The sequence below is a fragment of the Chelonoidis abingdonii genome, chromosome 10 (genome assembly GCF_003597395.2).
Source record: "Chelonoidis abingdonii isolate Lonesome George chromosome 10, CheloAbing_2.0, whole genome shotgun sequence".
Taxonomy (NCBI): Eukaryota; Metazoa; Chordata; order Testudines; family Testudinidae; genus Chelonoidis; species Chelonoidis abingdonii.
The window spans coordinates 24,524,898-24,546,677 of NC_133778.1; the positions used below are offsets into that span (position 1 = coordinate 24,524,898).

Sequence of the window (21,780 nt, forward strand, 5' to 3'; positions counted from 1 at the left end):
GAGCACTGACATAGAAAGAAATGGTAGAAAAAGGAATTAATGAAAATAAAGAACATCTCTTCGCTTTATTACATGTCAAAGGACCCAGACATTGATTTTTTTTTATCAAAGATGAAAATATGTAGGTACAAGTTAAAAAGCAAAGATGAAATATAAAAAGAAAACATCCAAAACCAAAAACTATTATGCTACATATAAATTTAGAAAAGACTTGCACAACAAAAAGTTTAAAAATCTGATACGTGTATCATAACAAGTTAAATAAGACAATAATATTTCAGGCCCTGAATCTCCATTGTGTTGCACTAGTTTTATAATAATTGAACTCCGTTGATTTTAATGGAGTTATACCAGCATCAAACTCATGTAATGAAGTGGAAACTCAAGTCCTATATCTAATACAAAAAAACCAAACTTCCTTGTCTTCAGTAATGGTCTTCATCTGTATGTACAACTTTGGTTGTATATAAATTTTTTACACATTATCACTTGTGTCAACAATTGATCATATTTACCTATTCATCGCCAGTCTTCAGTGATTCCATACACAGAGAGTTACCACCCTTGCGTAATTGACTCTGAACACCTCCCTCCCCCCGAATATCTGACCTTTTATTGTCAAGGAGTGGGGAGAGAGATGGAGGTTCCCTGCCACAAGGTGATTGGCCTGAACTCCAGCCCAAACTTGAATTTCTAGAGTGTACACACCTGTTCCAGTCTGTAGACCCGGGCTCTAAGAGACACTGTTGTGGTTTTAAAATGCAGTAGAAAAAGATTTCCTAGGTCCCCTTATCTTTCCAACAGGATGAAGCAAAGATACTCTATCTCTGGGGGAAGACGGTTGTGGGGGAGAGAATGAAGACTCCAGGATGAAAATCCTGGAAGGGGTTGCTCAAGAAAAGAGCAAGCAGTGACCCAGGTAGCTGATGGGGAGAGGCTGAAAAATGAACACAGGAAGGGCTAAAAACTAATGTCTGAGTAGAAGACGGACTAAATCCTCAGGATGGAGGGTCTGAGGCAAAGACTCTGTGGGATTATTGCGTTTGTCTTTTTGGACAGGTATACATTGGAAGGGGTGGACTTTCATTAAACAACTTAGCTGGAGTTCCATGTCACTGGAAGGGGCTTAAAAGACTCCAGGCCGGCAGGTCTGACACTCAGACATCAGAGTTTCAGCAAAGGCCTGGAGAAGGCTGCAGAGAGCAGGAAGGTTCCTGCTGAGGACCCTGAGATACCAGGGAGAAAAAGACTCTAGCTAGATAGAATGTGGCCTGCCAAAGCAGGGAAAGTCTCTGGGCAAGAAGGCTTGGAGGGGCTTGGTGTAAAACTGTGAAGAATGAATATCCCAGGGGAATGGAATCATCACTTAAACAAAACTTGAATGCAGTGGCCTGAGCCATCATATTATTGGGAGCACCCTCTTATTTTGTAGGACGTATCTTGAACAGGAGGCCACTGGAACAATTTTGTGGAAAAACCCACATAAAATCTATTTTAAACTATATTTCTGTAGCAGCTTCTTTCAGGATCAATGCTTCACTTGATTGAAGATTTTTTGTACATTCCAATTCTCCATGTAGCAGCATGGAAGAATCTGGAGATCACTTGCTTCTGACAACATCCTTCCAAATATTCTGTTGGTAAGGGCTTTAGGGAGCATAGGGACAAAGCCGTCTAAGAGATCATTGAGGAGAGAAGGCTCTTCCTCCTTCCAGTGAAAGAAACTTCAGGCTATCTTATCTTACTAGATTTCAGAGTAGCAGCCGTGTTAGTCTGTATCTGCAAAAAGAACAGGAGTACATATGACACCTTAGAGACTACCAAATTTATTTCAGCATAAGCTTTCGTGGGCTACATCTCACTTCTTTGGATGCATAGAATGGAACAGACAGACAGAAGATATTTTGGGGTTCATATATTGTTATGAGAAATGGATCAGGCAGTGTAAATTAAAGTAAAAGATGTTCTGTAGTTACTACAAGATGTCCTGATCATTGGACTCAAAGATAACACTTTTTGGAAAGACAAGTCTGTGACTGCATGTGTATTGCACTGTAAGAAACCAAAGGAAATTGCTAATGCCCATTACATAACTGATACCATAAGACCACCACGCTCATCAGTCTTCCACGAGTATGCAGATTTCTATCTGATATTGCCCTGTGTGCTGCAAGAAATCATAAAAACCATCTTTCTAGCCTCCTGCAGTCGGTATGCCCTCTGCTGTGTCTCAGTATCTTGTCTACTTGCCATCTGCTCGGCCAGTTGAATTTTGGAGCTTGGCAGCTCTCTATGGAATCTCAGTTATGCATATTCTATCAAGCATGGTAGTTCTTTGAAATGACAAGGACTTTTTTCTCAGGATAACCATATGGTAGAAGGTTGTATTTTCATTCTGTTTAATTCCACACATCCTAATGAAGGGCATAAATTGGATGTGAACCGGGCCATCAAGTGAATAAAGGTGCGTATAGTACAGGCATTCAAAAGCTTGGGTATAACTCCTCCCTAGCACGTTATCACTCATTTTGTGAAAGGAGCAGTGATTTAATGGGTAGAGATATCATATACATCTTAAAATGAGATCTGCTCTATGTGGTCTTCTATTCACACTTTTTCAGAAGGTGACTGTCAACAACCTCTCCTTTGAAGATGCAAAATTTGTTAGATTGTTGTAACCTTTAAATTTCTATCCAGATTGTGCATAGTCGAATCCCTCCTCCCTTCCTAATGTTTATTTACAGCTTTCCGCTTTCCTCTGTGAAAGCAGAAGGGAGAGGATGAAGAAGGGAAAATTCTGTCTTATCTGTGATTTCTTTTGAGACCACTCTATTGGAGTATTATGTCCATAGTTTTTCTGGCAATTACTGGCATGTTAAGTAATTTGGAAGAATAGCGTGTTCTCCTAGGACATCCTTAAATTTCTTGTACAGGCTTTATTGCAAATGATTTGAGTTGAATAGCACTTTAACCTTTTTTGTAATTCGTTTTTTTCAACTTTGAAAGCTATCATTCTGGAGAGTTCTTTTTTGAGGGGCAATTCTCAGCCCAGACTGAGTGCCACAGTTTTTTTGTCTGGTTCCATTTGCTGTGGAACTGGGGAATGCCCTATCATGAAGGCTACGTTACATGGAGGGAGGACAGAAAAAGAAAATTCACAGACAAGATGGACTTTTTCTTTCTTACTTATTGTAATTATGGGACAAAAACTCCATAGCCCAGAGGACTGTAGAAACCTCAGCTTCAGTTTTTCTGCCCTCAGAATCATCTGTTTTAGGCTGTTGCATGGTCTTTTGCAGACTTCTTGAGCATGGAAGAGGAACAATACTTTAGTTTGGTCTGTCCCTAATTGTGTTGTGCTTCGTAACACCTTTCGTTTACAGGTGACCTTACTGAACTTCATGATAACTCCAGAAGGAATGCAAGATCAGCTTCTTGGAATTGTAGTAGCAAGAGAGAGACCAGATCTTGAAGAAGAAAAGCAAGCCCTAATCTTGCAAGGAGCTGAGAATAAAAGGTATCAGAATAACTTATTTGGTTTTCCTTCAATGCTATTTTTGAATGTCCCCTTGGTGGCTTTGTTTTCTGAGGAGTCTTAACAGGTTTTGGGAAGAGCAGGAGCTGGGGGCTACTTGTTTTTCTACTTGATGTTTTTAGAAATGAATCTTCACTGTGGGCCATATTTGTCTGATTATACTTGGGGGGTATGTGCACAGGACCCTTTTCCACATGAAGACAGAGCATGAAGTCTGCAAAGTTGGAGGAGAACTGGCTAGAGTCATTTTGCTTTGTAAGAAGAAGTAATGAGCCCTGTATGACCACAGGTGTTTAGAAAATACAAATAATATTTCTTAAAAATTAAGCTAAGAACAAAAATAAGTCTTTAATTCTCAGGTTACATATCTTGTATATGCATTGCATGTATATATGGATTGTATGAACATTTTGTATTTTATTTTAGGCAACTAAAAGAAATAGAAGACAAGATTTTAGAAGTTCTCTCAGCTTCAGAAGGAAATATTTTAGAGGATGAAACTGCCATTAAGATATTATCTTCTTCCAAAGTTCTGGCTAATGAGATTTCTGAGAAGCAAGCTATAGCTGAAGAGACAGAAAAGAAGATTGATACTACCCGGATGGGTTACCGTCCTATTGCTATTCATTCAGCAATCCTGTTTTTCTCAATTGCTGATCTAGCCAACATTGAGCCAATGTACCAGTATTCTCTTATGTGGTTTATTAACCTTTTTGTCATGTCTATAGATAATTCAGAGAAATCAGAAGAGTTACAGACAAGGTAAGAAAGATAATTCTCCATTCTCACACTTTGCTTTCATGCTGTATCCCTTTTGCCAACTGTGTCTATCTTTTTTTTTTTTTAGATTTTAACCCAGTTTTGGATAGAACCGGTAGATGTCTGTAAAATGCCCTGCAAATTTTTGGCAATATGTAACTAATAATAATAGGTTTACTACTCTCAGTTACACACCTGCAGTCACCAGTCGTGAGTTGCACACATGCTTCCAGTGCATCACACCAATGAAATCCAAACATTGGGCTAGTCCCTCTGCTACAGCCAAGATGTGTTCCTCACAGATGATGGAGTTGCAGCTGCCTCACAAGTAGCTCTAGAGAGGGATGGTGACTCAGTTGTGCTTGCAGATAGCAATTGAACAGACAATAATTTACTTCATCACTTACTAGGATGCAGCTTGCTCTCCCACTTGTGCCTGGCACACTTGCAGGGGGTCCTAAGCCATGTGCAAGCCTATGTTCTTATTAGGCTAGTCAAAACTGTAGACCTATGTGTCAAATTGCATATGGCCAAAATGTTAAGAATATTTGTAAGGTTGTAATTCATCAGTGTTCTGCTCTTCCATGTCAACAGACAGATTCTCATTCAGTGGCCCATTTGATCTTGAAGAAAGCAATTTCCTGCATTCTTAGAGTAGCTCACAGGTCACTTCAATCTTGCCACTTAATAGCTTTTGATGATGCTTTATTTTATATTGGAAAAGTCAGTTTTAATTATTTCAATCCATTCACTTGTTCATTTTCTATAATTTCCTTCAACTTTAGGCAGTCACATCAGATAATTTATACTGTCGTGGCAAGGGTTACCATGGGGGGCGGGGTGTGTTACAAAAAAAAAGAAAAAAGAACTTGGAACACAGTGTATTGTGCAAGCACGTTTTAATTCATGGGAAGATATGCAATAATAGTTAGTTTGGGGGATATGCAAAGTTTGATGTAGAGGCAACTTCAGGAGAAAGGGACCTGTGAGAGCTTCAGGAAAGTTTTTTGTCTAACTTAGGCTATGATTAGAGTCCATTCCTGGGCAAAATTGCTCCCTAGGAACTGGCCCTTGGTGTTGAGCTGAGATTCCTGGAAAGACAGATTGCCCTGAATGCTATTTGATCTCATTTAATGAGATCTTCATATGTGTAAATAAAGCAAGTGACAGAGTATACCCAGCTTTCATGTCATCAGGGTGACCAGACAGCAAAGGTGAAAAATCAGGACAGGGTGTGTGTATGTGTGTGGGGGTAATAGGAGCCTATATAAGAAAAAAAAACCCCAAAATCGAGACTCTCTCTATCAAATCAGGACATCTGGTCACCCTCCGTGTTATCAACTTGAGAGCCAACCTGCAATACTCCACAGATCAACTACTGCAAGACACTGGTGTCAAAAGAAGGGACTATACATTTATGTTTGGTAATCATTGTAGTGTGGATCAGTAGTTTTCTCATTTACGACAATTAGAATGAAAATCAGTTGTTTAGTAAACCCTAATTCAACACTGTGAAGACTGAAAAATAAGATGAATAAATTCCAAGGCCTGAAGGGACCACTGTGAGCATCTGTTCTCCCAGGCTATAGACTCCTCCAAAATAGTTCCCTTTGTATAACAGGATGTCACAGTTTTAGAATAACTGCAACTCTATTCCTCTCTCCATAATCCACTCCAGGAGTTCCCACCAAGTCTCTTGTCTCTAGCCATAACCTTTCTCCCACTCCCTTCATTTAAGGTTGCATAACTCTTTGCTTTACACTGTCATTGCCCCAACAAGCCAGTCTGCAAGAAGGCCAGCATCTGTGCTTTGCATTCTTTCCAAGAGCTATGAACAATATATTGCCATTAAAAAGGTACCATACAGCTCTTTCTAACCAAGCACATTTATTCTAAAAGTAAAAACATTATAGACAAAACATATAAAAAACAGATTTAAACACACACAAACATACTAGGAGTTGTTCATCTCTCTTATGTGGCTCTAGCGGGCCAAAGTCTTTCAAAACCTTCAGGGGTTGTGGCCTTCTTTGGACAGAAGGTCCTGATTGTTTGCTGGCTCAGAAAGAAAGCCATGACTCAGTTCAAACTCATCCTTTTATACCAAAACAAATACATGCAAACCAGCCCCAGGGATGGAATGTCTCTGGAGTTGTTTAGTCTTAGTAACTTGCATTAATCACCCACTGCATACTGTTCCTGTGGGAACTGCGGTAACCCTTCTCCATGAAATACAGTACAATCAGATATAAACTGTCCATAAGCGTATTACAATATTGTCAAAGATATTGCATGCAGTTGCAATCTGTCAGATATTTTAAAGAAAAAAATCCAATCTTGATTTAAAAGTTGCAAATGATGGAGAATCTGTCATGACTTAGTAAATCGTTCCAATCCTTAATTACCCTCCCTGTTAATAATTTATGCCTATTTCCGGTCTGATTTTGTCTAACATCAGATTCCAGACATTGCATCCTGCTATACCTTGGTCTGCTAAATTGAAGAGCCTATTACCTACATGGAGAATAAATATTTGATATGTACAGATTGTCATCAACACACCTATTAATCTTCTCTTTGTTAAACTAAAATAGATTGAGCTACTTGATTCTATCAGTAGGGGGCATGTTTTCTAATCCTCTAATCATTCTTGTGGCTCTCTCTGAACAAGCTCCAATTTATCAACAACTTTCTGTAATTGTGGACACAGTATTCAAACAGCCGTCATGCCAGTGCCAAATACAGACATGAGTAAAGAGGTTATATTATACTTGAGATTCCCTGTTTATGCATCCAAAGATTGCATTAGCCATTTTGGCTACAGTGTCACATGAGCAGCTTATGTTCAGCGGATTATCCAACATGACCTCCAAATCTTTGTCACTGCTTCCCAGGATAGAGTCGCCCCCCCCCTCCCATCTTGTAGGTCTGACCTACATTCTTTGATCCTAGTGTGTACTTTTACATTTTAGCCATCTTGAAATGTGTATTGTTTGCATGTGCCTTCTTTCTAAGCGGTCCAGATTGCTCTATATCAATAACCTGTCCTCTTCATTATTTATCACTCCCCCAAACTTTGGGCCATCTGCAAACTTTATAAGTGATGATTCTATGGGTTCTCCCAGGGCATTGATTAAAAAAAAAAAAGTGTAAAATACAAGGGCCCCATTAGAAAACTGCACACTAGATGATTCCCCATTTATAATTACATTTTGAGACCGTTGAGATAAACCAGATTTTAATCAACTTAATGTGTCATTAATTTTATACTGTACTAGTTTTTTTTAATGAAAATGTCATGCAGTACTAACTTAAACCCCTTACAGAAGTGTAAAACAACTACATCAATACTATTAGCTTTATCAACTAAACATCCCCCCCCGCCCAAAAAGAACAGTTTGACAGGATCTATTTTCCTTAAACCCATGTTGATTGGCATCAATTATATTGCCTTCTTTTATTCACCAAGTCCCATATCAGCTAAATGAACTAGACAGCTTTCTATAGAAACCAATTAGCAGATACCCTTTCTACCTTTGCTAGAATCTAAAAATTCATTAAATAGAGTTATGAACAGTTGGGAGAGCTTTATCTACTCTCTTCTCTTCAATATGCAGTCACAGTTGATTCCATCCAGTAGCCATGCCTTTATAGCCACTCACTAGAGACTACACTTCCTGATAGGTCTGGTGAGTATAGCCATGGGGAATATAGCAGAAGGGGGGGGAGTGGGCAAAATGGGCCAAATTTGAGTAGCATTGTGATCCTGTGTACCAGGTGATGAAACCACTCACTTATATTTGGCCCAGCTGCCCCTCTATCATGCCAGCAGGGAAGGAGCTTTGTCATTGTGCCACCCAGTTCCAGTCAGGAGCCAAGGGGAAAGGTGGCTGTCCTTTTTAATCAGTTCTTCTAGGAGGTCCTCACTACTTACCAGTAGTGAATCTAAAATGGCGTCACCTCTTGTAGGTTTAGTGACGATTTGGTGAAGAAATCTGTAAGCTATCACACTAGGCTATCTGGGCCTTACCATTGTTAGTAGCACTTGTTGTCCAATAAATATCTGGGAAAATCCTTCATAATGACACAAATTTCCATTAATATTTATTTTGTTAAAAATATTAAAGAGGTCTATCTATATCCAAATCAGATCCTGTTTTCTTCGTCTAGCAGTCTCCCCTCACAGTTCTCTGGGCCAGCATGCATCTGCATGTCTTCAGCTTCCTCTTGCCTTTCCTCCATCATCTACTCAAATCCCTTTTTGAAACACAGCCATAGTTTCTATCTGCACCTCCAAACCTGGAGTCTTCTTTTCCATCAGGTCTATCAGGCAGCAGTTCATACAAAAGAAGCACCTTTCAGGTACCCTCTCCAGAGCATTGTACATCCTGCAGCTTCCACATCCAGTTATCTTCACTGTCTCTGCCATTCTTCTGGTCACTACCATTGCTGCATCTGTAGCTGTCATAGCCTTTCTTCCTAAGCTCCTGTCAAGAAGGAAAGAAAAAGACACCCCACCTCCCCCCTGAAAGCATGTGTGTGTGCATATCCTTCCCCAAACTTCTCTGTTTGCTTGCTCCTGTGCCACTGGCTGCTGTTTCACTGCCCTATAGGCCTGCTGATTAGGGAAACCCGCCCTCTAATCAAGGTTCAGTTGTAATCAGTCTGCTTCTGTCATACACTGACCCATCCCAGATTTTGCAAACTGAAAACAAACCAGCAAACAAATACACACTCAAGAACTTACTCATCACCTCTAAAGAACAGGGGCTTGTCTTCCTTCTCCTCTAACAGATCTTCATTCAAATCCCCATTTTCAATTCTGGAACTTTGCTGACTCTTGTGCTGCTGCTCTGTGATAAGATTATTATTGTTATAATCCTTTTCTAATGTAAACAAGATAACTTTTTATTAAAATATCACATTTTGCCCTTTGGCACTGTCTTTACTTCAAAGCTTCACGCATAGAATCAATTTGAGTTGAACTGCTGCTGTATTATTTACTGCCAGGAAATTAATATCTGATACTTAAACAAGTCAGGATTTATAGGTACATTTAGTGTTTGATATGGACATTTCTTTGCTATGTGAGTGGAGGAGAGCAAAAACAGATGAAACCAAGGATGCAGAAAGAGCAGCAGCTCTCCAGCATGTGTTGTCTCTAATCCTGATCCGATCCAGTGTCCCTCCATTGCCCAGTCTACATTACGCAGATAGAGTTTGACATTTCTTCCTGGTCAGCAGGCAGAGATCATAGTGGCACATCTCCAGAAGATGCTCTCCTGACAAGGGAAAGTGGTCTTAGATACAAATGCAAGTCATTGGGCCTCTGTAGAAATACCTCTGACCTCCACTGGTATCTAGAGGGTAGGAGGATCATACTAGGTGGAACGAGCAGGATGTGACATCAACCTCTACCCTGATAGAAAAATGTGAAAGAATTCTGGAAGCTCGAAATACTACATTTTTGGTCCCTTCATGATTTTTCTTCACTGTTTTGATAATAGATGGCTCTCTGAATTAGATTTTTTTTTTAAAGGAAGTACTTGATGATACAGCACAGTTTTCTTATGACATCGTACTAGGACAGAGGTTGGCAACCTTTCAGAAGTGGTGTGCCGAGTATTCATTTATTCACTCTAATTTAAGGTTTCGTGTACCAGTAATACATTTTAATGTTTTTAAAAGGTCTCTTTCTATAAGTCTATAATATATAACAAACTACTGTTGTATGTAAAGTAAATAAGGTTTTTAAATTGTTTAAGAAACTTCATTTAAAATTAAATTAAAATGCAGAGCCTTTGACCAGTGACCAGGACCCAGGCAGTGTGAGTGCCACCGAAAATCAGCTCGTGTGCCACCTTCGGCAGGCATGCCATAGGTTGCCTACCCCTGTACTAGAAGGAATACACTGTAACACTGGAAAATTCTTTCACGCAACCACTGAAGATAGTCTATTTTGTTTGTGCCTTATAAAATTCATTAATATAAATAAAAGATTATTTCTGCTTTTTTCAACAGGAAGTTTCAGCTCTCCCCTCTTCCCTGCAGCCTCCAAAAAAAAAAAACTGTCAGTAGTAAAATGTAATTCTGTTGAAATGTTTTTGTATTGTTTTCTTCACAAATTGGTGTTCATGTTTAATGAGGATCGTTGATTGTTTTGGGGTAATTGACCAGAAAGTTTATTAGAATAACAGAGGTCTAAGTGAGCTGCAATAGGGTTGTTTAAGTGTATGGGCTTTAAAGTGATATGAATTTAAGTTCTCTCTTTCTCTGAAACTTGCAGGCTGAAGATTCTCAAGGATCATTTTACTTATTCACTCTATGTTAATATCTGTCGCTCACTCTTTGAAAAGGACAAGCTGCTCTTCTCTTTTTGTCTAAATGTAAATCTCCTGCAGCACGAAAAATTGGTCAGTACTTTAAAGTTATTTGCTATTTTGTACTATAGCTAGCTAGCTATTAAATGACATACCAATGTCCTGAAAAAGGAACATATAACATGCAACTTAAAAAGCCATGATTGGGTGTGTTTTGGTTTTATATGTTTTAGTGAGCAATTAGAGAGCTATAGAATAAAATATAAAGTGATCTAGCAAATTTAAATGATAGCCATTTTTCAAATCTCATTCAAAATAAAACCCAGCCTATAGTATTGCAAATATTTTGCAATGTTATTTATCTACTGACTTTTTTTAGATAGTTGTAAAGCTTTTATCCATTTAGAATAGATGAAATTGACTAGTTTACAATATGAATTTTAGGAGCATTTCACTTCATTAATTGCTATGATGGAGGAGGAAAAAGTGCCTATCGTATTCATTTATGATGCCAAATATGTTTACTTTAATATAGATTACACATATATTTCTCAGAATCAAACCCTTTTGACACAATTGTGTCTTTTAAGGCTAATAAATTGTACCTGGTCATTTTGCAGAATGTTTTAAACTGATAGGGAAATGCAGCCCTTTTAATTTATATCCCCTGCGGAATGGTATTAGTTTATCATTAGTAAAATATATTAGAATGTAAATTCTTTGGGAGAGGGCCTTGGTCACTTTGTTCAGAAAGCACCTAGCACATTTTGAATAGTACTGCAATCTATGTTTAAAATAATGAATACAGTGAAGTGAAATATATTTGATTTTAGAACTAGGAGAAGCAGGGCAATTTTTGTTGAGCAGAAAGCTGAAAAGCTACTAAATCTGACAGTCTTTTAAAATTCCTTTCAGGGACCTTGGCTTACGAGTTCTAGCCCTCAAATGAATTTGGAACTGGGTAGAATGTTGGCATGGGGATAGGGCTTGTTGGAGACTGAAATTTAGTCCAAAGAGTCTGAAATACATTAGCTTCCATACATAGCTCTTGTTATGTTTTGATTCCCAGAAAGTATCAAAGTTATCACAAACGTGTGTCTAACAAAGGTGGTTTGTCAAAAAATCCAGCTACAGTTATCCATTTGTCAGCTCAAGAAAGAACTAGTCAAAATAAGGTTCAGGGTTGGTTCACATTTGCTGTAAACCAGGTTCAGTTAAAAATTTCAATTATACAGTATTCAGCTCCAGACTCTGAGATTTTTAATTCAATTGAAGTCAAATAGTTAATCTTTTGGAGGTATACCTCCAATATTACTGCTATGAATGCTTTACCCACTTTTACGGGAGAAATTCAGAGAAGTATATCAATTATATACTTCATATGCTGATATGGTATTTGTCCGCTCATTAGGTTTCATTGTTAAACTGTCCCATGGTGCTCTCTTTTACTGCAGATTAATGAGAATGAGTGGAAATTTTTACTAACTGGTGGCATAGGCCTGGACAATCCCTTCTCTAATCCCTGCACCTGGCTTCCTCAGAAGGCCTGGGATGAAATTTGTCGACTAGATGATTTGCCAGGCTTCAGAAAGATTCGTAAGGATTTTATGCGACTGAAGGATGGATGGAAATCAGTGTATGATAGTTTGGTATGTTAACAAAAACGACTGAAGTCTGTTTCATTACTGATTTTCTGTCTCTCTAGCTTAACTGATCACATTAAAATATTAATTCAGAAAAACAAAGAAAATTATATAATTTTGCACTGCTGCATTCTTGTAGTAAATATTAAGGCAAATGCTATGAAGGGGTACAGTACTCCAGTTTGTCAGCTAACTTGTGTAGTGAGTCACAGTTTGGATTGAATTTTTAAACAAATACAAATAAAAATTATTTAAATGAGTAGGGATGTGGGGAAAATCTGCTAATCTTAAGAAATCCTAAATGTAGATTGAATCTGTTTGTTCACCATGTTTAGTTGTTGGTGCAAAAATATACTGCTTTGCCATTTACACAAATCTGACCATGTTACACCTAACTTGTAGTTTATGCAACCACTAGCATCAGTGCTGAATTTGGCTAAGAGACTTCCAGCAAAGTTCCACCTGTTTATACTAGGCTAAATTGTCCCCATTTTTATTTTATGCTACCACTCTAATGGTGGAATATATCACCAACATTCAGTCATCAAAAAGATGGCACAGGAACTTTGGGAAACCCATTTAGAAAGGGATGACTATGTGTTTTAGACATTGGTAATTTCCATCATTTAGGAAATTAAGGATTAACTGCCTGATTCACCAATAGGTAGGAAATTATGAACAGAGTTAAGAAAAACCTGAATGGATTTTTAATTTGTAAACCTTGGATTAATCTGGTCAGCTATGCACAATGAGAAAAATTACAGAAAATAATCCATGGCCCAGTTCTGAACCCCTTTCATTGGGGCAGACTGTGAGCAGCCCCTATGCTGCACACAGCAATGGAAGGTAGACAAAAAAGTTCACCCTTCATTCAAAGGGTAGTTCAGAATGGCACTCCCCAAGCACAGGAATTTCTGGTTCCTTTTTCTTACCTGGGAAGAAGCCACCTGGAAAAGGGGGGGAAGGGGTTCAGAAAAGAGGGTGATTAAGAGGCTACCCCCAATAACAAGCAGCAGCGCTACATGAGACTGTGAGGCTCTGGCCATGCAGAGCTGTGGCTTAAAAGCCAAAATCTAGTTTATCAAATGTTACTTATGTACTCAATACCAGCTACTTGAAGTAAATAAGGACTTCTGTGAATAAAATGCTAGTTATTAATGATTGCAGAATCAGGATATCAGTTTGCTGATACAGGGCCTGATAAATGGTAGCATTTAAATCAAGAGCAGAACTTTTATTGACTTCAGTGAGGGCAGGATGAGGCACACAGTTAATATTTTTTCCCCCTCACTAAAATGGGAAAGTTGTTCTGCCATTCAGTGAGGTCATGACAAAAATTTATCCTTCACATATCTTGCTTTAGTAATGTTATATTTATCACCATAGGGTGGATTTTTCAGATGTTCTAGTAATTGAATCTTAGGGAAATTGGGTAAGAGTACCCATGAGAGATAAGATTTTTTTTTTAGCAGGATTGCTGTATCCTGTTCCTTACTTAAGTAGTTTATAACACAATAACATTGTTGTGTTAAAATGTCACATTATAATATAAAATTACTTTAATCCGAGTGCAAGTGGTTTTCTTTGAGAGCATAACAGTTGCTGTATTGTCATTAAGCATTCTGAGAGCTACTCTGCCATGAACAGCCATTAAGTGAAAGTGTTTTTTGGTAATGATTTTGGCACATATTTGGGGTCTATTTTACCCTCGACATCTGAGTGCTATGCTCACACAATAGTGATTGGTTTTTAAATGGGATTTACCAAAATTGCTTATGCTTTGATGCAAGAATATATTTTTTCCCCACAGTAAAAATCTACATAGCCATCATTTGGCCTATTGATTAGTCATCTCCATTTATCTATTTAATTGACATCCATGCTCAAATTATAGAATGTATCTTTAATTGATTCTCTATATATTGTGACTAGATATAGCCAAATTCGTTAGAATTCTATAACTATGTGCAGTGTTGTTGTAGGCGTGTTGATCCCTGCATGTTAGAGACAAACTGGGTGAGGTAAAAATCTTTTATTGGACCAACTTCTGTTGGTGAGAGAGACAAGCTTTTGAGCTTACATAGGCCTGAAGAAAAGCTCTGTGTAAGCGCAAAAGCTTGTCTCTCTCACCAAGAGAAGTTGGTCCAGGAAGAGATAGACGAGGTAATATAACTTTCTTCAGTACTGAAATGGGAGGGCAACTTCTGTTTAGTCTCCCACTGATGCCTGGAGATCTAGATATAAACTAATTGGTGTGAATGGTTGTTTTCCTAACAGGTTCCCTATATGACCATGGGAGAAACCTCATGTTCCATTGTAATATGCATTGTGTTTAGAGTGAGATTGTTTTTTAAAATCCCATTCCGCAAAAATAATTAAAAACTACTCAATTTAATATACACATTACAGAACTACCAACTTTCTCTGAAGGAAATGTTCTGCGTAGATATTCAAATATATTGGGCTGTTTCTGTATACCTTTTGCTATGACAAATGTAACAGCTGTTAATAAGATTCAAACAAACACACAAAGAAATCCATTTAATGTGATAGAATATTCTTAATGAAGCTAGACATACATTTGTCATGTTTCAGTTTGCATAATACTTGCCAGCTGAGATAGTCCATCTATAACAAAATTAGGGAGTTTGAGAGATGATGAAATAATGCTGATGAAAAGAATGGTAAAAAGTTGGGTTCAGAGCCTATTTTTTAAATGAGTGACAAATTTATAGCAAGATGATTAGTTGGTTTGTTGTGTAGTTCACGTGTTCTTGGTAGGGTTGCCAACTTTCTATTTGCAGAAAACCAAACACACTTACCCTGCTTTGTCCTGTCCCTCCCCTTCCCTGAGGCCACCCCTCCATTCACTCCATTTTCCCCTCCCTCTCTCATTTCCACCAGGCTAGGGGAAGGGGTTGAGGTGCTGGAGGGAGTGAGGGCTCCAGACAACACTTACCTCAGGTGGCTCCTGGGAAACAGCAACGTCTCCTTCCCGCTCCTAGGCAGAGGTGCAATCACGTGGCTCTGTGCGTTGCCCGCACCTGCAGGCGCCGCCCCCTCAGCTCCCGTTGGCTGCAGTTCCTGGCCAATGGGAGCTGCTGCTGGGGGCAGGAACAGCACACCAAATCCCCATAGCCATCCCTCTGCCTAGGAGCAGGGAGATGCTGGCAGCTTCTCAGGAGTTGTGAAGAGCCCATAGGGAGCCTACCTCAGCCCTCAACTGAACTTTTAATGGCTGACCATAGCCACCAGGATCCCTTTTCAACCACGCGTTCTGGTTGAAAACTGGACACCTGGCAACCGTGGTTCTCAGCAAAATCATACTGTTTGTAGTGACTAAAGTTAGGAGTATATTTGTGCTGAATAAAGTTCAAAGTGTTTATGCAAACTGATATTTCATACTTTTCCTTCCAAAGTTCTCTTGTATTTGCAGTCTTTCTAGTGTATTTGCATGTTTTCTTGTAAACAGCCACACTATCAATGCTGATAATTTTAAAATGAAGAACAAGTGTTTGCAAAAATTAATCAGAATCCATTGCAAAATCTGTAACAGTTTAAAAAAAAAAATCAGAGTTTTTGCCTTAGTTGTATATTGGAAAAGACTGATCTACTGTAAAACGAGCAAGCCAAATATAGGAGAAGGAAAAGAAGTCATCAGATTTTAGGACACAATTACAAAAATGTGTGGCAACTGGGTTGAGGGAGAGATGAGGAAAGATGATTGAACCCCAAGTAACCATAAGTCTATTAACATTGGAGGTTAATATGGAGTTTTAAAAAACAAAAAAAAAAAACAACCACACCTTAACTGATAGCAGGGATAGGAGATAGTGACTGTTTTAGCTCCAATCCAGCACAGACTTAAGCACATATGTTAATAGTCTCACTGAAGTCACATGTATACTTGTATGTAATCTTTTGCAACAGTGAGCCTTAGGCTGCAATATTTTATTATAAATCAGGGACCATTTCTCTACTGTTGCAAATTGGTGAAGCATTGTTGAGATGGAGCTCAATGGAGCTGTACCAGTTTACATCAGCAGAGAATTTGGACCCAGGTTTGACATATTTGGTATTTGTTAGTACACAGTGAGAGTGCTAGGCCATTCAGTGTATTAAACTGTTTCCTGTTTTCTCCATAAAATCCACTTTGTAACTGTTTACTAGAACCAAAGTGTATTTAAAAGTGAATTGTATGTATCAAGGGATGTTTTAACATTGTTGTTAGGGTTTATCCGGAAGAGATTAAGGCTCCAATTGAGTAAAATACTTATGATGATTTGAAAATCCCACCTTGGGTGCCCCAGGAGCACAAATCCCATGGAAAGCCACTGGGACCTGTGAGCTAGGCTATAGAGGCAGTTGCTTTTCCTCTTGCCCAGTGAACATTCAAAAATTTCATAGGATGTGGAGCAGCTTTAACAAGAGAGATTGAAAGAGACCCACTCAGAATACCTCATAGCCTCCTGGCTAGAGCCTTTACCTGGGAGGTGGGAGACCTGAATTCAAGTCTCTGCTCCATATCAGGCCAGGGGGGAGGATTTGAATGTAAGGGGGAGTGATGGTTCTCAGGGTACCCAAGACTGAGATTCACCTTGTTACCCTCCACTACCAATGTGCAGTAATCTTACCTGTGCTTAGCTGGTGTTAGCTTCCTCACACTGGCAACCTCCTAGCCAATCAAGCACCTTCCTCTGAGCTATGCTTGCCCTTACTTTGTCTTGCAGATTAACAAGAGTTATGCCCTAGTCTCCAAGTTACTTTGAAGTGTTCCTCTGTGATAGCCAGCCCCTATGTGATGGGGGCCACTCATGAGCAGCTCCTGTTGGTTGGGTGCAAACCTGCACACTCTCTATACTCATGGTGCCCCTTGTTGGCTGTTGCCCTCATCAGGTGGGGTCTTCAGTGGCTCAGCCCTCCATCCAACTCACACATAGTCTAAACAAATTAAACCCTTCCAGGCTAACAAAGGTCCAACCATAGCCCTACCTCTGTGCTCAGTTCTCAGCCCCTTCTGGGCTAGCTTTAAATCTGTCCCTGCCCTGTTATAAAATGGTGCCTCTGGGGATCTTTTCCTGGAGACCCTTTGTTACCACCCAGAAGGGGAGTGAAGTTAAGAAGTGACCTAGCTAGAGAGTTGGGAAATCACAAAGTCAAAAGTTCAACAAATGGTTGACTCTTTTCAGCCCTCTTCCTGTTTAAACATCCAGCCCTTTTTATGGGCTTCCAAACTAAACTTGTCCCCTTCCTGGGGCTTTAGGCTACTTCCCCACTAGCTCATCAGGGGAACCTGGGCCTGCCTACTACTCCATTTCCTCACCCAGGGATCCTACAAATAGCAGCTACATTGCTGCTTTTTTTAATAGCTACTCTTGCTGCATTCCCTAGGCTACCTCCCACTCTGTCCCATTACCTTAAGGCTACAGTCCTTGGGTTCTTTGTCTGTTCCCTGCTAGAGTAGGGTCTTTCCCAGGCTTCCTTATCTGAAGAGTTCCTTTGCCTTATCCCTTCTGGTCCCAGGCAGGAACTGATCTACTCAGGTCCAACAGTGCCTTTTAACTGAGCCTGCTGTGCTCTGATTTGCTGCTTCCCTACAGCCTTGCTAGGCAGGCCTGGAGGACCCAGCTTTATTGCTTCTTTTCTGGGGTCTTAAAGGGCCCAAAACACCCCATCACACTCTGTCACTAGCTACTCACAGAAATACCAGGTCTGCTGGCCTCAAACAAATTTTACACATACCAATTTGTAAGAGTCATTTATGGTTCTGCACTTTGTTTAACATCACAGCACTTAGATATATTTATAGTGAAAACAATAATAAATTTATCAGATATTCAAGATTCAAGTGAAAGCGAGTTAGGATATTGGAAACAAAAGGTTACATGTAAAACAAAACCAGAACACACTTTCTAGAGACTGCACTTAACTAATAGGTTAATCTCCTGTCTAAAAAAGTTTCTCACCCAGCATCTTTTGCACCTTTTCAACCAAGGCTGGCAAAGATGAATGTAAAGGCATTACCCATTAACTTCTTTGCCTTCTACTTATAGTCCCAAAGTTTGTTGTCTGTACTCATAGACAGGATAATTACTCATGGCTTATTTTTTCTATGTGCTGCTTCCCTGTTGACTTTACATCTTTTTGTTGACTTTGTATGTAAATAGGCATCCATTGCATTAGCTTATTATGCTTGATTTACATCTCAACCGAGAGATTGGTGAATAAACATCTATTGTCTGACCAAAAAAAAGCTGTTTTTTTCACCTCTGTTGGTGACTCATACCTTGATACAGACTCTAAGAGCATATTTTCAATATATGTATGTAACTCCTTATGTACTATCTGTGCATATATTTCATACTGATAGTAATGACCAGCGTGATCTCAGTTTTCATTTAAATCCTCACATGACACACTTTGGTGAACAAGAATATACATACCAGATTTAGGACTGTCCTGTAATCCCTTTGCCGGTTGGCATTAAGAGATTCTTGTGTCACAGGGAGTGCTCCAATCCCTAGGCCACAGGGTAGAAGAAGGGCACCACCTCTGCTGCTTCTATTTTTTTTTGAGAAAGGGCTGACCTAGCTTAGGTCCCTGACTCCAGGAAAGGTTTCATGTCTGTGAATCCCAAGCTGAGATAGGTTCCTAACTCCCTTTAAGGGGCAAGGATGAGGCTATGCACCCTCCTCAGCATTTCCTCCTAGCTAACTTCAACATCTCAAATCCCCACTCAGTGTGCTGGCTTCTGTGACTCCCTTATTTAATCACCTCTCTCTCACCCTTTACTATGTAGGGAGCATGGGCACCTAACTCATGGTTATGTATTCCACTAATCAACAGGGTCCTTAAAAGTTAGGCACTGGACCCTTAGCATTGCAACACCTAAGTCCTTCTGAATCTAGCCCTTTGTTTCCCTACAGTTTAAAAGTAAATTTGCTTTGTAAATCTTCATTAGAGGTAAAGCAGCATGTGCCTTAAATGATCCAAAAGGAGCATTTCCTATTACTATTTGAAACTTCATTGCTGGTGTCCATTTGCAACTGTTTCTAGTATTGCAATGTAGAATGCTATACCAGCCAGATAGAAAAGACTGATGTGAAAACTAAAAGGAAAAGCTATGGATATTTAGAGTATTCTAAAGGGTACATTTTCAAATGGGTATGGAGAAACTAACTGCCCAACTCCCTCTGACATAGTGGAATGCAGTATAGTTGCACAGCTATGTTCTTAAGCACTGCTTTGAAAATTAGCGGAAGGTAGATAACCAGCTCTTGGTTAGTTAAAACAATCGTTATAAAACCAAACCAACATTTAAGGAGGGCCTGAACACTTACTATTGGCTTTGGAATACACTAAAGACCGAAGTAATAAAATCAAGAGCTCCAAACATTGACCAAAAAACATCATCTCAGGAACCTAAAGAGACAACTGTGAAAGCAGGATGTTTTTCTTTTTATGTTGGTGGGGTTAATAGCTGTGAAGAGGCTACCAGGAAGTCATTATAATTAAGCCCCCCCCCCCCCTCCTAGCCTTACAAGGATGGTTTCTTTCAGCTGCAGCACTAATTTGGTATTGCTTTTAGTAGCTCACATATTATCCCTTGACAAACCATCCCCACACCCAGATAGGCTGGTATTTTTGGCAACAACAGTATGGACACTTTAAGTAGTCATTAGATCATATCATAAGACTTTTGGAAAATGTTGGGTTGTTCTGATTCACCTTCAGATCTTTGAGCTTTTAGGGTTTGTATTTTCTGTTCAGCTATGAGGGCACAAAACTTTTTTAAAATGCTGAAGCTGGCATTTGTGTGTGATCACACCACTTCAGACACTGTGGGTTTAAGATAGATATCCAATATCATAAGACTCATGATAAAATCATAAATTGGCAACATTGCCATACTTACATCCCAGCCTCAGTGTGAGGCATTGTTACCCATTTATATATTAGGGGGAAGTAAAAGGAAATTATAGTACTTTTAGAATTACTCCAAAGCAAGGAATGGAAGGAATTTTTTGTTGTCCCATTTTTTTTAAATCGTTTCAGTCTACCTGTATCAGTTGCTGCACAGTGCAAAACACTGGTTAGTACAGTGTGTTGTAACAGTTATTCACCCCTTTTTTACAGTCCCACCTGTATCAAGGATTCCTAAAAGTAAAGCAGTTAGATTAGTCTCAGTGTATAATTTGAGTGCTAATTAAATAAAGCTAATCTGCCTGTATGCTCATAGGAACCCCACCATGAGGATTTCCCTGAAGAGTGGCAAAACAAATTGGGCCAGTTCCAGAGGATGCTTATCATTCGCTGCCTGAGGCCTGACAAAGTAAGTGTGGAAGTGCAAAGACTTGCTGTTGGACAGTATGATGGGTTTTTCACCTACTGCCCCTTCCTTAGAAATTGTTTGGTTTTTCCCCCATTTTACTCTGTCACTCTCCATTAATTGTCTTTTTCTATAATCTGAGGGAAGTGGATCTTAAAACCAACGAATTGCCAGATGCTTATGCATTTCAAAGCTATTCAAGCATTCACTGATTACCTTAAAAGCAACAGATCATGTTTGTAGTTTGTGACAGAATGTAATGTGCCTCTTTGTAAGTAGAAGTTTCCATTTATCAGGAAAGGAATGTAAGTGTGGAAGTACCCCATTAGTCTTTCCATTTTGAAAGTGGAAAGCAAGCCCATTGTTTGTCAAATTCCTCTGCAAGTTCAAATTGTTTAAGCATGCACAATTCCTTTTGTCTGCTAATTTTGGGTATGCATTAAAAAGATAGCACTGCACTATTGGAGCCCAATATTGCTGTTATTGAAGTCAAGGGCAAACTTTGTTTGTCTTCAGTGTAAGCAGGATTGTACCTTTCAGCAACTCACATCTGTATTACTTACTTCACATTGTAATTGTGTATGAGAATACACTTATCACTACTGTTGAATATTTATTTAGTCCAGGGAATTACAAGGTTAGAAACCCTAAACCTCATAGGCGCCGACTTCTGCTGGTGCCCGTAAGTGCCCAACTCTGTCCTGACTCCACTCCTATTCCAGTCCCTTCTCAGAAAGCCCCTGCCCAACTCCACCCCCTTTCCAACTCCTTCCCCAAATCCCCACCCCTTCCCTGCCTCCTGCCCTGAGCATGCCAAGTTCCCGCTCCTCCCCAAGCTTGTTACGCCACGAAACAGCTGTTTTGCGGCAGCAAGCACTGGGAGGCAGGTGGAGAAGTGGGCCCATGGCGTGCTCAGGGGAGCTTGGCTGCAGAGCACCCACAGAGTCAGCATCTATGCCAAACCTCACTACTTCAGATATTTACAGACTAGTTTCTGTAAGATCATCTGGCCAGCAATTTATATTGTGTTAGCGAGGACGAGCAACCCCCCCCAAAACCAGTTTCCTGATGTAGGCTGAAGTCCTGTGTAGTTAGTTCACTTTGAATAGTGTGCATGACTTAGTTTACCAGTATGTGGGAGAGGAACTAAAGAGAGGCTGCACTGAGGTATGCCACACTGGATCTGCACTATTA

General features: G+C 39.5%; 1 protein-coding gene across 1 annotated transcript in view; it reads left to right on the forward strand.

Moving 5' to 3' along the window:
• The window catches only part of DNAH7 (dynein axonemal heavy chain 7), a 264,651-nt gene that overhangs the window by 218,644 nt on the left and 24,227 nt on the right, over positions 1 to 21,780 (forward strand). Inside the window, exons 48-52 of the mRNA XM_032803624.2 lie at positions 3,384 to 3,517; positions 3,962 to 4,297; positions 10,581 to 10,707; positions 12,069 to 12,263; positions 20,497 to 20,589. Of these exons, the coding sequence (XP_032659515.1) occupies positions 3,384 to 3,517; positions 3,962 to 4,297; positions 10,581 to 10,707; positions 12,069 to 12,263; positions 20,497 to 20,589 (885 nt within the window). The remainder of the gene's footprint in view (positions 1 to 3,383; positions 3,518 to 3,961; positions 4,298 to 10,580; positions 10,708 to 12,068; positions 12,264 to 20,496; positions 20,590 to 21,780) is intronic.